Raw genomic sequence first — 14,737 nt, 5'->3', positions numbered from 1 at the left:
CAACTTGGGGAAGTTCCTCTCACACAGGGATGTGAAGGTGAAAAAACCTGTTATTCAATTACTGTTCCATATTTGATACTTTTTGGGTTTTGTCCATATTTTCTATTTTTAATTCCTTGCTTGATATTTTTGTGTTGATTGTCTGGTAGCTAATGTATCTCATGCATCAGGAACTTGTGCAAAGTGCATTGTTAGAGAGCAACACCGGTAGGGGATGACCGCATTCTTTACAATAAGCTAGTGCGAATGTCTGTTATTTGAGATTGGAAGGGTCTACATGTTTTCTTGAAAATGAATTTCAGTATGACATTGCCTTATTATGGCCCTTGAAAGGGGACAGATTCTTACAAGGTTTTGGTTTGGAATTGGATTGTTGTCCTCTATTTGATTTCTTTTAATGCCTGTCAAAAAATAAAAATGAAACATTTGTTAGTACTGCTTTTTATTTTTTAGTCCAAGTGAGAATTTCAATTTACAACTATAAAAAGTTAGGGACGTGTTCTAACTTCGAACTTTTACCTCCAATGAAATGTGATTCTTAATCTCATGCCTTAATATAAGGAGGAAAAAGCTATAATGGATTTGGTGATTTATATCCTCAACTCAAGCCACACCCTTGCAAGTAGCAACAAGTTGCTTCGGCCCTTAGGAAAACGTCTTCTCCTATCAACAAGTTTATAGATTTCTTTGCTAATAAACTTTGGCCTTGAAATTAGCTAGGGTAACAAAAAGGAGCAAATATAATGATAAAACTACCATGCATAGTCTACATTGTTAGCTTTCCTGATTGTGAGAATAAATCCTTTTCTAAAAAAAATTTCATTCAATGTCAATTTTGCCTCATGGATCTATAGGTGTACAATTGTTGAACAATAAATATTTAAAAAATTATGTTTATAAAATGCATAATTTTTCCACTACTTTTGTTCTTAAATTAAATGCGTTACTAATCATTTTATTTTAAAATGATTGCATTATAAATCAATTAGTGTGTTCACCAATGAGTTTATTGTTCTTATCTTTTATGAAAAAATAAACAAACATTTATAATCTAATTTAGCCACGAAGCCGAAGGCCTCCTATTCCTTTGGGACCTCAAGAATCCAGAGCCAAAGCATTAGAGGAGGGAGTCCTCTTTGCTTGGAATGTGGGAGAAAGTATATTGTGTTTCAGAAACTCCAGCTCAGCACACATGTGGAGTTTCTAAGACCAATGAAAATTTGACAAATGGATTAAATATTACAGCTCATCACCAAAGGTTATTTAAAATAAAAAAACACAAATACTCTAAATTTTCAAAGCCCGCCGATTCAAAACAACACTTCCCCTTTTTTTGAAAATCAAAATTTTCTATCTCTGCTCTCTCACTACTCTCTTCCAAACCTCCATAGCCACTGCCCACTGCCTAGCATCGTTGCCAGAGCTACGCTGCCGGACATATACAGTTTTGAAAATACCAAATTTCACTATCCCGCCACTCTTCCGTTTCCCATTCTCCAAAATAGCAAATCTCATCTCTCTCTGTTTCTCTCGCACCACCATACCACATCGGCACCTCCATCTTCCCTCTCTCAACTCTTAACCTTGACAGCCACTGCCTAGCATCGCCGATCATCACCAGTTCTGACGAGACTGACCTTTGTTTCGTCAGAAAACGCCTAAAATTGTTGCTCCGTTGTCTCCAACCACAAAGTTTTCTTCACTGCTTTCAACTTCTGACTTTGCAAGAAGGTTTTCTCCTCACTTTTTTTTTCATTTTATTTTATGAATTTTCTGTTTACATATGTGTCTTGATTTTCATTTCCAAAAAAATTGACATACAAGTTCTTATGTAGTCTTATGTAGAAAGGAAACTTGTACTGTTTGATAAAATGCTTCAGTGAGTATAGATGTGCTAATATACAGTAAAAGGGTTTTTTTTTTTCATTGGTGGAAGATGCGTTGGTGATCGTTTGAAGGTGTTGTTCTATGGAGGAACCTAAAGAGGTGGGACATTTATGTTGTTCACTGGTGAGGATGAAATTTGTGGAGTAGATAACGTAGAGCATGGAGACGATGAGGAAGAACCAAATGAGGGTGTTTCTCAAGCCTATTTGTGGTCTCATTTGGTACCAATGTGGTAACTTTTTGTCAGTGTCTTCAACTTTGATGTTCTTGCTTCCCATGCTTTCAGTTCAAGGTGTGGCCAAGGAGAGGAGAAAGGTTGGGTTGAGAATTGTTCGGATCTAAGAGATGGTGAGAGAGGCATGGTATTTAAAGTATGTTAAGGAATGGAACAAAAGTTTGAACGCGGATAACATAAAGACATGGCTGAAGTTTGCATCTTTGGTGGAACTATGGAAGCCTTATGATTTGTGAACTGTGATTGTGATTAATCTGAGGCCATTAGTTTTTTGCATTCATATGAATTTATGAACCATTGAATTGGTTATGATTTGGAATAAAATTTTGTACAACACATTCCTTGCAATTTTTATTATTATACAAATATGATAGAGGGAAGATGGAGGTGCTAGTGAGTGGTGACTGACTAGCACCACTCAAAAAATTGCTCTTTTAGATTAGATTAAAATTGTTATTTTTCTTTCTTCCAATATTGAAGTTATTAGTACAATCTTGTTTTGGGGTTGTACATATTTCTCATCTTTATATTTTTATTGTAGTAATAAAGAAAGGGACAAAATAAGATTGGGCTGCCTAGATTAACAATGATGGTTCCTTCCAGGTAATATATGACGCTACTGTAGTCAAACTTTGTGCTGGTCACTAAGATGAAGTCAGTTCATATATTGCTTGTAGTGTACTTTATTACTTGCATATAGTCTAAGTCTATATTGCCTTAGATTTAAATAAAGAGGAATTTGGTACATTTTGTTTGATACCTTTGGATTATATCAACATCAATCATGTTTATTATTGGCTTTATATACCTTGCTTTTTTTGTTTTGCATCATGGCACCATGTGGTGCCAGTTGTTGTTATGGAACCTTTGCTAATTGTTTTTGGTATGTTGCTTATATTGTTACTAAATCAAATTGTGTATGAGTTTGGAATTGATCGCTAAGAAAGTTTGAGAAAACTAAGAAAATTTGAGAAAATAAGGGGACTGTGTTTTAAATTCTTTGCTTGAGTTTGCAAACAAAGCTCTATGGAGGATTACTCCAACTTGTGGAATTGCTAAGATGTGCTTTGTACTTGGTTTTGATGGTAATAGATAATGGTAGATTATATTGACTGAATTTGAAGATGGATTCCTACTTTAATTATACTATGCTCACTTTGGAATATTTCCATTGGGATATATTCTTGCTAACTATGCAACTTGGAGATTTTGTTAGATTTGCATATGCTAGAATTAATCATATTAAATGTGCTCAGTTATGCATTTTGACAGAATCATTGTTTCTTTATATGCAATTGAATGACACTTTTTTTTCAAAACTTTTTTAGGTGGTGGTCTAGTTCTGTCAGTCAGAGCATGGGAGGGCATTGGGATTTGATTATCAAAATCTCAAGAGCCAAAGCAAGAAGAAGTGGCAGATCAGGTCTAGCATATGAAGCTATTACCCCTCAAGGATTGACCATTTTCAAGGGGGGTGCAAGTTGTGCAGCAGCAACAGCAGTTGAAGCAACTCAAGAAGCTCTAGTGGAGGCAACGTTGATAGCTAAAACTTTTGGTTTTGTTAGAATTTTGTTTCTGTTTAGTAGGAAAGGCATAGTGAAGGCTCATAACTTGAAATATCCGAATGGTTGGAAGGATAGTACCATAGTTGCTGATATTGTGGCCCTTCAACAGCAGAATTTTGTGTGTAAAGCTGTTTTTGTTCCTAGGGTCATTATAAGCCCAGTGTATAAGTTAGGTAGCCTAGCAACCAAAAATCCCGGACACCACAGTTCGGTGCACCCAACTTTATTGTAATTTGCTGCTGTTGTTTTTCTATTGTTATAAAAAAAAAAAAAAAAAAAAAAAAAAAACTCTTATTTTTATATACAAATCAATCTCAAATAAATAATGAACATGTCTATTAATGAGATATATGAAATAATAAATGAAGTTTTAAAGATATGACTATAAAAATGACTAAAATTGTACCAATGCTAAACTTGCTATAACTCAATCATGCCTTGATCCCACTAATCAGGTCAGCAGCAAACCTACTATGAGAAGCTCAAATAAATTTCATGTGATATCTTACAACTATAATATGGTTACATAACTGAAACTGCATTTTAAAAGGATACTTCTCCTTATAAAGGTATATGGCATTGGCTTCCATTTATTAAACCAATCTGGAAGTTCGAAATCAACAGGATTCCCAAGCAAGAGCAACAATCACAATAACACCATTATCCTCATTTTTCACCATCAATATATTTCTTGTAAACACACTATATCATTCCCTTAACTGGAACAATATAACACTTGCAATAATCTAGCATTGCAATTCCACCACCATGCACATATAGAAACTAACATATAAGAATAAAAAGTACTCTTGCATTAAAAACTTTTATTATTTGCATATAATTAGTCTTAACTAGAAGTTACTCAAACATATACAAAATCTATCATGTTTGAGTAATTTCATTCATTACAAAAGCTTTACAAAATGACAGCTATAATTAGTGTTTGGCTATGCAATCCCTTGTCCAAATTTTTAGCTATGTTATCTATAAAATTTTCAAGTCAAATATACTATCTAAGAGGTTCCTCCACTGTGCAATAATGACCAAAATGTTGTCCAAAAAACTCTCCAAAGATGCTGTCCATGAGCTGTGCAGTATATTGTCCAAAATACTATCCAAAAGAGTTGTTCTTCATACTTCAGAAATTTGTAGTAGGGCCCTAAAAAAAAGAGAACAATATTAGGGCAAAAAAAAAAAAAAAAAAAAAACAAAAGCACATATTAAAGCTTCTCCCCCTCTAACATAAAAAGTTTAAGGTTATAGAATGTACTTGATTCAAGTGTGACATTGAGGTGCTTTCTTGAAACATTCTTGTAGAGTTAATCATTGGATAAGCAACAAACATTTCCAGGGGAAAGAATGATGTTTGAACATCTTCTATATAAAAAGAAAAGAAAAACAGTAACAAATGATTAAGCTCAACAAGCAAAAATAAGAAAAAATAAAAATTGAAATACTAGTTTTGTACTTACCATGTATCATAGAAATAGCTTCTGAAGCTTGTGAAGTGATTGTATCTTTCACTTTTCTTATGTTCCGTTTTTTCGAATGATTTTCTTGTAGCTTTGTTGTAGAGCTAACCATAGGATTAGCAATAGACATCTCCGGGAGAAGAAATGATGATTGAACATTTTCTTTAAAAAAAAAAGAAAAAAAGAGAGACGAAGTAAGAACATACAATTAAACTCAACAAGCAAAAAATAAGAAAAAGAAAGCTTGAGTGCTAATTTTGTACTTACCATGTACCATAGAAATAGTTTTTGGAGCTTTTGAAGTGGTTGCATCTTTCACTTTCTTTTTTCTTTGCTTCTTTTCCAGTTGACTTTTGATTCTAAAATTGGTTATTACTTTCTTTCTCACATATGGCGGATCAAGGATTGGTCTCTTACCATCTAAGAAAGGTTGCACATCATCATCATGTATGAGATCTTGAGGACATTTTTTACCAACATCTTCCACCTTATTTGTATCTGCTGAACTCTTTTCAAGCTTGCATAATAGCTCACTTAGACTATCCATTGCAATTTTGGTCCCATGATCAGTTAATGCAGCCTTATCACAACATTTATACCACAAAAGACTTAAGTTACTCATACGCAATACATGAGTCGATTTCTCATTTGATTTAAATGAATCAACAGAGCAACACAACCCTTTCTTGGCATCTTTTGTCCATCTACTTGATATATATTTGTCGAGTATATTATTCACATTATTCACAAGAAAAACCCTTAAAGCATGACAACATAACAACCCCAAAGTCTCAAATAATTTGCAATCACAACAAATACTTAATTCAGCCCGGTTAAAATGCACAATATGAATCCTTCTACTCTCCCCACTACTTAGTGAATATGTAAAGTTATCCTCACAATGATTAGTTTCAACACAATTCAATCCCATACCTGAATTAAACTCTTCTTCAAACATTCCAAACAAAGCAAGAGTATAAACTTTAGCAGCATGACTTAAAATGCCTCCATGCTTATGAACTTTCCTAGGTGCACCATTCTTACAACGAAAATCTTCATTTATTTCATCTTGTCGCATTTGTACTGCCTTTTCCTCATAAAATTTAATAACTTCAATAAGAGGCATAGATGTTTTCATAATTCGATGAAAAACACTATTTGTACTTTCACTTCTTTGGGTAGACTTCATCTTTGCAGAAAAGAAATTGAGATTGAAAGTTGGGCACCACTTTTCTCGAATTTGGTATAACCTGTCCAGCCATGTATTGTTCTTTAAATTATGCATCTCAATCATTTTGCTCCAAGTTGACTCAAACTCCATTTCATTTGAACACCCACCGTATAAGCAATGATTAAATCTTTGATTGAAATCTGGAACACCATAGATTCCAACAAGATTTTTTTGAGCATTTTTACTAATATGCCATAAACAAAGTCGATGACGAGGCTCATTGAAAACCATATTAATAGCATTTGCCATTGCTTGGTCTTGATCTGTAAAAATAGATTTCGGTTGTCGACCTCCCATTGCAGTCAAAAAAGTCTCAAACAACCAAATAAATGATTGAGTTGTCTCATCTGATAAAAAAGCACAACCAAACAAAACATTGTTCCAATGATGATTGATTCCCACAAATGGTGCACAGATTAAGTTGTACTTATTGGTTCGATAAGTGGTATCAAATATAACAACATCCCCAAAAGAGTCATAATCTACTTTTGATCTACCATCTCTCCAAAAGAAATTTGCAATTCTATTATCTTGGTCTACTTGCACCGAATAAAAAAACATTGGATCTTCACTTTGCTTTTCTTTGAAATGATTAATAATACTTTGCCCATCACCAGCTTCCATAATTTCTTTTCTTTTTGTTTGCACAAAATTATGACAATCTCGCTTAGAAAACCCAACATTATTTGCACCACCAAGTTCTTTTGACAAAAATGAGTAAGACTTTGTTGCTTTTATACCCGAACTAACCATTGTGCTAATTATATTCCCATGAGCAGGTAGCACCTTCCTTCCTGATCTCAAATTACATCTTTCTTCTGGAGTTGCAAATTCATGATTGTGTGTGTCATTAAAGTGTGAAACACTCCAAATATCATTTTTTACATCAAACCGGATCCTAGCACGACAACCCGTTCTTACATCTAAATTATGATACTTTTTAACATTAGAAGGGTCTTCAAACTCTTTAAAACCTTGTTTTGAACACACAAATTCTCGTTGCCTAATAACACCATTATATTCTCGTTTAACCGCTTTTCGAATGCTAAATCCCCTTTTTAAAGCATACTCATTATAAAGGTTATATGCTTCTTCTTCAGACCTCACTTGCATTCCAATTTTAATTTCATCACATTCACCCAAAATTACATTTTCAAACTTTTCCCTTTTATCATTGTCCCCAACAGCAACAAAAGCATTTTTTGAAAAATCCATGACTAGTCGAACCTAATCATGGAAAAAAAAGATATGTTGAATGAACATGATGAAAAGATGACTATAAATATACATAAATCACATTAAAACTCAAGTGGGCTTTATACTAATTATCAAAATATCATAATTTTCCATAATAAATCAACCAAAGACTTAATCTAAGAAAATGACAAAAGATAGATTAAATACCTCAGAGGAGACTCTTAGTACGAAACTATTTATTAAAATCAATTCCTTCAACAAAAACAACAGAACAAAAGCAATGCATCCATCCCTACACCATGAAAAAAAAAAAAAAAAAACTATTACAAGGAATGAAAAAAAATTGTGAAAATTCTAAGAGTGGTAGTCTTCAAAAGTGACTCAAAGATAATCATTGAGTCTTTATGGGAAGAAAGTGAAATACCTACTACAATTTGTAATATTATTGAGGGGATTCGGCAGAAGTTATAAGACTTCAAAAGCGTGCAAGTGAACCACGTCAAGCGGAAAGATAATCATAACTTGGCACAACATGCTAATGATGTTTTTGACTAGATAACTTGGATAGAGAAAAATCGTAATATGATTGAGTTTTCTTTGACTCAAGATGTACTATTTTTTATTTTCTTCTTAAAAAAATTACAACTTTTTTATTTAAAAAAAAAAAAGAAAAAAAAATCAGCGATGAATCAAAAGTGGCCAGCACAAAAAATCTTTATATAATAATAAATAATATATTTTTAAAATTAAAAAAAAAAAGTACTTTTAAAACTTGTCTACATATAATACTTATCCAATTATAAATTAAAGAAAAAACCCTACTAACCACGGGTTAAAAGCCCTAGGAATTGCTGCGAAGAGTGCAAAGGAAGAAAAGAAGTCCACTGCCTCCAAGAAAAGTCTAGAATCGGGCTCTACTGCTCAGAACTCAATCTATTGGGCCGCTCATCCTTGCTTGGGTTTGCTTGCAATAATGGACTTAGTTTTATATTTTCAATAGTTGGCCCAACAATACTTGTTTTGGTCCTTGTACATGCAAGTAGAACCAAGATGATGAACACCAAGCACCTCTAGCTGGGTTTTCCAATTGGGCCGAATTATTACAAGACAATTCTTTGATATGGGAACTGTCTATGTGTGCCTTCCGATTCTATGACATGTTCCTATGTGCATGCAGTGGCAAGTTAAGTCTAGTATCATTATGAAACATTAGCAAGTTGTTAAGACTTAAGAATAATAATAGGTGAAACTATAATATTAGTCCCTCAAGTTTACTCTGTAGGGATAATTGGTCTCTTAAGTTTGAAGTGAGCACACTTCGTTTTTTCAGTTTTAAAACTAAGGTATATTAGTCTTTTTTTTTTCTTTTTTTCTTTTTTTTGTCATTACTAGTGTTACATATGTGGCTAAAAAAAGTACGAATCAATAACTTGGCAATTATTTTAATGATGTGACAATTTTTTAAGTAAAAAATTAATAAAATCAATTTACACATTAAAAAAAAAAAAAAATTGACCCATTCTAATTCAAGTCTCAATCCTAACCCGATACCAAATTAAAACTCATCTGCAATCTAATTCACAAACCCATAAGAGAGAGAGAGAGATCGAACAGTTCCAAGCTAGCCATTATCTTTCAGAGCAAAGACAAAGAGCTCAATATCGATCACGGAGGAGATGAAGAAGAAGAAGAAGATGATGAGGACGACTACAGTATTCGCAACCAAGGTCGGCCCAAGGCCTAGGCAACTTAGGACTAGGCCTAAGGCCCCAAAACCAAAAAAGAAATTCCCTACTAAAAAAAGGCCCCATCCCCCTCCATAAAGGCCCAAAATTTTATAAAAATATAACATTTTTAAATAATTAGTACTTTTTTTAAGAGTAATGTTAAAGATACCACAAATTTTACTATAGGTTTAAGTTTAAGTTTAGCCGACATGTCACCAATCACATAAAACAGTAATTCAAACACAAATAAATTAAGATGTTGAAATTCATCAATTAAAGTCATTATCACGTTATATTGTGAACATTTTGTAGTATCTTTAGTATTTTTCTTTTTCGTTTCTAACAAGGCTTCCAAAATAGGAGACCAATAGAAATTTAAACCAATTGAAGCCCTAAAATGCATCCAAAAGAAATGCTGCAAATGTGATAGATCATCAATGATTAATCTCCTCTAAATAATTTGAGATCTTAATTTTTGTAAACTAATCACCTATAAAGCCACACACCAAATAATATTTATTTATCTCTTTCTCTTAAAAAGAATATATAAAATTAAAATTTAGATTACAATTATACTTAACTATGCATAGTCATATATTTAAGTTAAAATAAGTTTCTTTTTTAGATAAATAATTTTTTTTAATTCTTTTTGTTTAAATTTATGGTTTAACTATGATATTCAATCATCGGAATGAAATTAACCTTAATTTAATTAGTATTATACATCAATTACTATATTTACATCAAATTAGTCTTAATTTAATTAGTGTTATATAAATTTATTTAATTAATATTTACATATAAAAGTTTCATATAAAATTTTCGCTGCGCCCCAAATTTTGTTGGGCCGGTACTGTTCGCAACAACTGGATGAAACAATTACGTATTATTTAGAAAAATTAATACTCAGCCGTGCAAAGCTAAACCCAACGCCGCTTCAACGAAAGAAGTCGCCGGATATTCTCCACCCCCACTAGTCAACAGTCAACAAGGTTCTCTCTTTCTTTGAGTTCATATTATCTATACTTTGATGGGTAAAAATTTCTAGGCCAAGTAAAATTATATTTAGCTGTTTCCTTTCGTAGAATGTGATGCTTTAAGATTCTTGTGAAATTTTGTATTGGGCTTTTGAGTTTTGATGCTGGCGTCTTTTCCAAACTTAGGCTCGACGGCGACGGCAATGTTTGGTGTTTTTATTTTCACTGGTTTTTTTGCTCTCCAAAAAAAAAAAAAAAAAAGTTAGTAGCTATGATATTGGTGCGGTCGGTTTCGGTTTAGTCATAAGGGTGAGGTCTTGGTTTATTCATGTCCTGCTGGGTGAGTGTTTAAATTACAAATTTGAAAAAAAAAAAAAATTAATATATTATATTTTGAACTCTAGTGGAGATTTTACCAATTCTCTGTTGCAACCTTAACAAAGTGAACAATAAAGTCTGCTGTGGATTCTAAATTTCTAATTGGTAGCTTTGATATCTTCTTCTTTTGCTTTAAACCTATTCTTTTGGAAGTTTGCAGTTCTGGAATTGTCTATCACACATAATTTCATATTATGTTAGTTGTATTATGATCCAGCATTTTCTTTTAATATATCTGATTCAATGTCTTTTGATCCTAAACTAATTTTTCTTCAGGTAGTAATATGAGTCAGCTTGGTTTTTCACTCTTTCGCATCTCTATCAAAAGGACTGGTTTAAGAAACATTTCTGGAGTGTTGTCTTTAAGGTGCTTTTTTTCTTGTCCTAGCTCAGCAGAATTAAATCCTTCTCCATTTCGACTGCTTGGACCTCCAGAAATCTCTCATTCAACAGTTAATGCGACCCCAGGTCTAGTTGATACCCAAGACTTCTTCTCTGATGAAAAACTACTTCGGGAGAAATGCTATCTTAGATCACGTGATCCGTGTTTTCAATTTTATGAAAAGCGTAGAAAAATTAAAGCAGTTGATAGTCTGGTGAACTATTTGGAGAATTCTTGGTACCACTGTCCACATACTACCCTCAAACTCATTTGCCTCCTGAGGAACACTAGTTATTTTGGAAACCTAAGAAGAGAGGAGTTCTTTGTGGCAGCTATGTGGCTCCACCAATACCACCCTAAAACGTTAGCGTGCAATGTGAAAACATTTGCCAAATTTGGGTGTTTGAAAGACTTGCTGGAAATCCTCTGTCGGATTGTCAATAGTGGCATCCCAAAACATACATATATCATGGACAGCGAAGGACTTGAAAGGAGAGAGGGAATTTCAAGAAGGATAAAGAAAAATATGAGAAGCAAAATACTTATAAGGATAAAGATGAGAAGGAAAAATATGAAGGTTGTGAAGGATAAGACAAAGACTAAGAAAGAGAAGTCAACATATTTGAGAATGGTAAAAAGAAATATGATGTTAAAAGAGGACTTTGAGAAGAGATTGAAGGCTCTGAAGGATAGGACGAATGCTGAGAAAATGAGAAAGGAGAAAATAAATATGATGGTAAAAAAAGCCATTCGGCGGTACAATTACGATAAAAATTACCGTTTCTTATATGATCGGATTTCTGATCTCTTTGCCAAGCTACTTAAGGCTGATCTTGAGCACTTGAATTCTGGGCAGACAGCAAAAATTAGTTTGGCTTCAAAATGGTGCCCTTCTCTTTACTCTTCTTATGATTATTCAACTTTATTTTGTGAGAGTGTTGCCAGGAGGCTTTTCCCTTATGATTCTTGTCCTGAATACAAAGGGATCAATGAGGCTCACTATGTTTACAGAGTTCGAAACCGTTTACAAAAAGAAGTTCTTGTCCCACTTCGCAAAGCCTTAGAGTTACCGGAAATTTACATGAGTGCCAATCAATGGAACTTACTTCCATACGATCGAATCTCATCTGTTGCCTTCAAAACTTACAAGCGTGCATTCTATAAGCATGACCGAGAAAGGTTTTTGCAGTACCTTCAAAATGTGCAGTGCCTTGAAATGCCAAAAACCACTGCCAAGGATTTACTTCCTCATGAGATATTAAAACTTTTTCAGTACGCTAATGGTCATGAAGTTGCTGAACTGCAATGGAAAAGGATGCTGGATGCTTTCTCTAAGAATGGGAAATTTGTCAATTGCATTTCAACGTTTAACAGTAATGATTGGACAGATGAATTCTGCTGTGGCTTTACATTGATGACTTCTGAACTCTGTGCAAGCCCTTGGAAGGGAAAGGTCCTTAAGTACAGTGATAATCCTGAGGTGGTGAGCATCAAGGGAGATGATCTTCAGTCAAGGATAAATTTTTGTAGACTAAATAATGTCGTGAGCCCAAAAGGAGATGGTAATGATACTAAACCATGGGGCCTGCTGCTATTATCATTCTTGGATAAAATTTTGGAAACTGCAATAGACCTGAATGTGAGAAAACAGGACATGATCAAAAGGGTTTTCATGTTTGAAGGTAAACGCCCTAATTGTGCGTCTAGTTGCCATTATGAAAGCTGTTGTGGGGATCATGATTGTGGCTGGAGAAAGAACTATGAAGCAATGAAGGAGAAGTTTGAAGTGAATGGGTATGTGATGCCCCAAATTACGCATTGGGAATGGGACATGACTTGCATGAGTAAATTTGGACTGAAATATCCGGAAGTGATATCATTTGAAGGTGGTCTGACACACATAAGAGGACTCTTCAAGACAAGTTTCAGATTTTTTGTGGAGGGAGATGGAACCCTGAATTTAAGAGCTATGATGGATTCGGAGATTTGCAGTGCAGATGACCCAGAACTTTTAGTGCACGATTGATTTTATTTTATTTTATAATTTTGTTACTCTCTTTTTAGCTAGACAGTCGTTTGTGTTAGTAAATTTTCATAGGTAATTTTCATTATCTATTCTATTTTAAGTAACTTATCTAAAAATATTATCTATTCTATTTTAAGTAGGTTCTATGGATTTTGTCTGATGCATTATTATCCTGCTATTTTAAGTAGGCTCTTAAAACTTGAACTTGAGTTCAATAGATTATGCCTAAACTTGTGTAGCTTCAATATATCAAGACATTGCATTGGAAGTATGCAAGTAGTTTCGAAATTGGCTCTTAGTTCAAGAACTTGACAAGTCTTTCAGAGAGTCAATTAGATGGCATATTTCGTGAACCAAATTTTTTTTTTTTTTTTAAGAGATCATAATGAAGATAACTGCTAAAGAGTTTAGGAGGGTTAGCTTTACAGAGTTCCAAAAGATTTATTAAGCCAAAAGGTAGCCATATAATTTTTTGAAGCTTTGAGTTGCTAGTTGCCTTGGTTCTTTGAGAATTCTTGGGTGGACAACATGAAAAATAGCTTTAGTCCCTTGAGACTGAAGCCTTCTTATCATGTATCTATGTTTTACTCCTAGCGGTCCAAATGGCTCTGCCTTCATGATGAGGTTCCGCATCATCAAAAAGAGAGAGAGAGAGATTGAAGCCTTCCAATGTCATAGACCAAAGTCTCGACCTTCCATTTTCTTACTTCTCTGTTGCACATTGATTCATTTTCAATCTCCAACAGTAAACCAGAATTGTCTTGCTTTCATTTGGACTTCTCTCTGATTGCATACAATATACAGCTTGTTTTCCTCATTAACTCATTTGATGGCACCTAGCAAATACTCTTACCCAAGCTTGACTTCTCTGTTGCACATTGATTCATTTTTTTGTCTCCAACAGTAAACCTGAATTGTCTTGCTTTCATTTGAACATCTCTCTGATTGCATACAACATACAGCTTGTTTTCCTCATTAACTTATTTGATGGCACTTAGCAAATACTCCTACCCAAGCTTGACTTTGTTACATAAGCTATCCCCCCATCTCTTAGTTTTTGTTTTTTATTTTTTTTGGTTGTTGTACATGACTTATTCAAAATGTCATAATAAGTACACATAGTTGATTTTTTAACCGTCACACAGTGGATTAAAGAAAATTTCCTCCAAATCAATTTATAAACTTTTTCCATAAATATATAAAAAGATTTATTCCTTATACTCATCTTGAAACAAATAATAAATTCAATAATTCCAAATTGATTGTAAATTAAGTAAGTCAACATTAGGAGTGTGCATTTAACCCACCAATTCAAGGTGGAACTAGTGAGGGACAGTTTTCTAAAATAATAATAATAGTAGTATATATTTCTAAATAATATTTAAAAGGTTTGGCTAAAAGAAATATATTTGACCCTAAGTTGAATAAAAAAATTATATTTGTTAGTATTTTGAAACTTAGTTTTGATAAAAATTTGAATACTGGGCTTAATTGTGTGTATTACAATTATTAATTAAATAATGTGCTTAAATACTTGCATAAAAACCTTTTTTAAAAATTTAATTAGGCATGACAAAATGGCTGTAGCCTGACAATCCAAACTAACCCAACGTTGGGCTGAGTTGGTTAGAGCTATTGTTGATGGCTACTTTTGTTAAAA

The 14,737-nt window shown here is 33.4% G+C and overlaps 3 protein-coding genes across 6 annotated transcripts; 2 read left to right on the top strand and 1 right to left on the bottom strand.

The window, feature by feature from the left end:
* The first annotated feature begins 1,212 nt into the window (after positions 1–1,212).
* On the top strand, positions 1,213–3,933 carry LOC126718869 (uncharacterized). 4 transcript variants are annotated; one of them, XM_050421228.1, is made up of 3 exons: positions 1,287–1,731; positions 1,937–2,119; positions 3,451–3,933. In XM_050421228.1, the coding sequence occupies exons 2-3, from the start codon at positions 1,998–2,000 to the stop codon at positions 3,917–3,919; spliced, it is 591 nt and encodes a 196-aa protein (XP_050277185.1). In that variant the 5' UTR covers positions 1,287–1,731; positions 1,937–1,997; the 3' UTR covers positions 3,920–3,933. The 4 variants fall into 4 exon arrangements, 3 of the variants coding, with proteins under 3 accessions (XP_050277185.1, XP_050277187.1, XP_050277186.1); XM_050421230.1 differs by lacking the exon at positions 1,937–2,119 and adding an exon at positions 2,664–2,725 and having other exon boundaries at positions 1,288–1,731; XR_007653126.1 differs by lacking the exon at positions 1,937–2,119 and having other exon boundaries at positions 1,213–1,731.
* Positions 3,934–4,389: 456 nt separating this feature from the next.
* On the bottom strand, positions 4,390–7,605 carry LOC126719931 (protein FAR1-RELATED SEQUENCE 5-like). The gene is made up of 4 exons (XM_050422429.1): positions 5,427–7,605; positions 5,160–5,321; positions 4,958–5,064; positions 4,390–4,470 (listed from the first exon to the last, which is right to left on the bottom strand). Exons 1-4 carry the CDS (start codon positions 7,603–7,605, stop codon positions 4,390–4,392), a joined length of 2,529 nt encoding a protein of 842 aa, XP_050278386.1.
* Positions 7,606–10,175: 2,570 nt separating this feature from the next.
* On the top strand, positions 10,176–13,154 carry LOC126718868 (uncharacterized). The gene is made up of 2 exons (XM_050421227.1): positions 10,176–10,306; positions 10,946–13,154. The coding sequence occupies exon 2, from the start codon at positions 10,954–10,956 to the stop codon at positions 13,075–13,077; it is 2,124 nt and encodes a 707-aa protein (XP_050277184.1). The 5' UTR covers positions 10,176–10,306; positions 10,946–10,953; the 3' UTR covers positions 13,078–13,154.
* Positions 13,155–14,737: the final 1,583 nt, after the last annotated feature.

This window comes from Quercus robur, chromosome 3 (genome assembly GCF_932294415.1).
Source record: "Quercus robur chromosome 3, dhQueRobu3.1, whole genome shotgun sequence".
Classification (NCBI taxonomy): domain Eukaryota; kingdom Viridiplantae; phylum Streptophyta; class Magnoliopsida; order Fagales; family Fagaceae; genus Quercus; species Quercus robur.
Note: the sequence above shows the minus strand (reverse complement) of the source record. Positions and strands in the feature narration are given on the sequence as shown.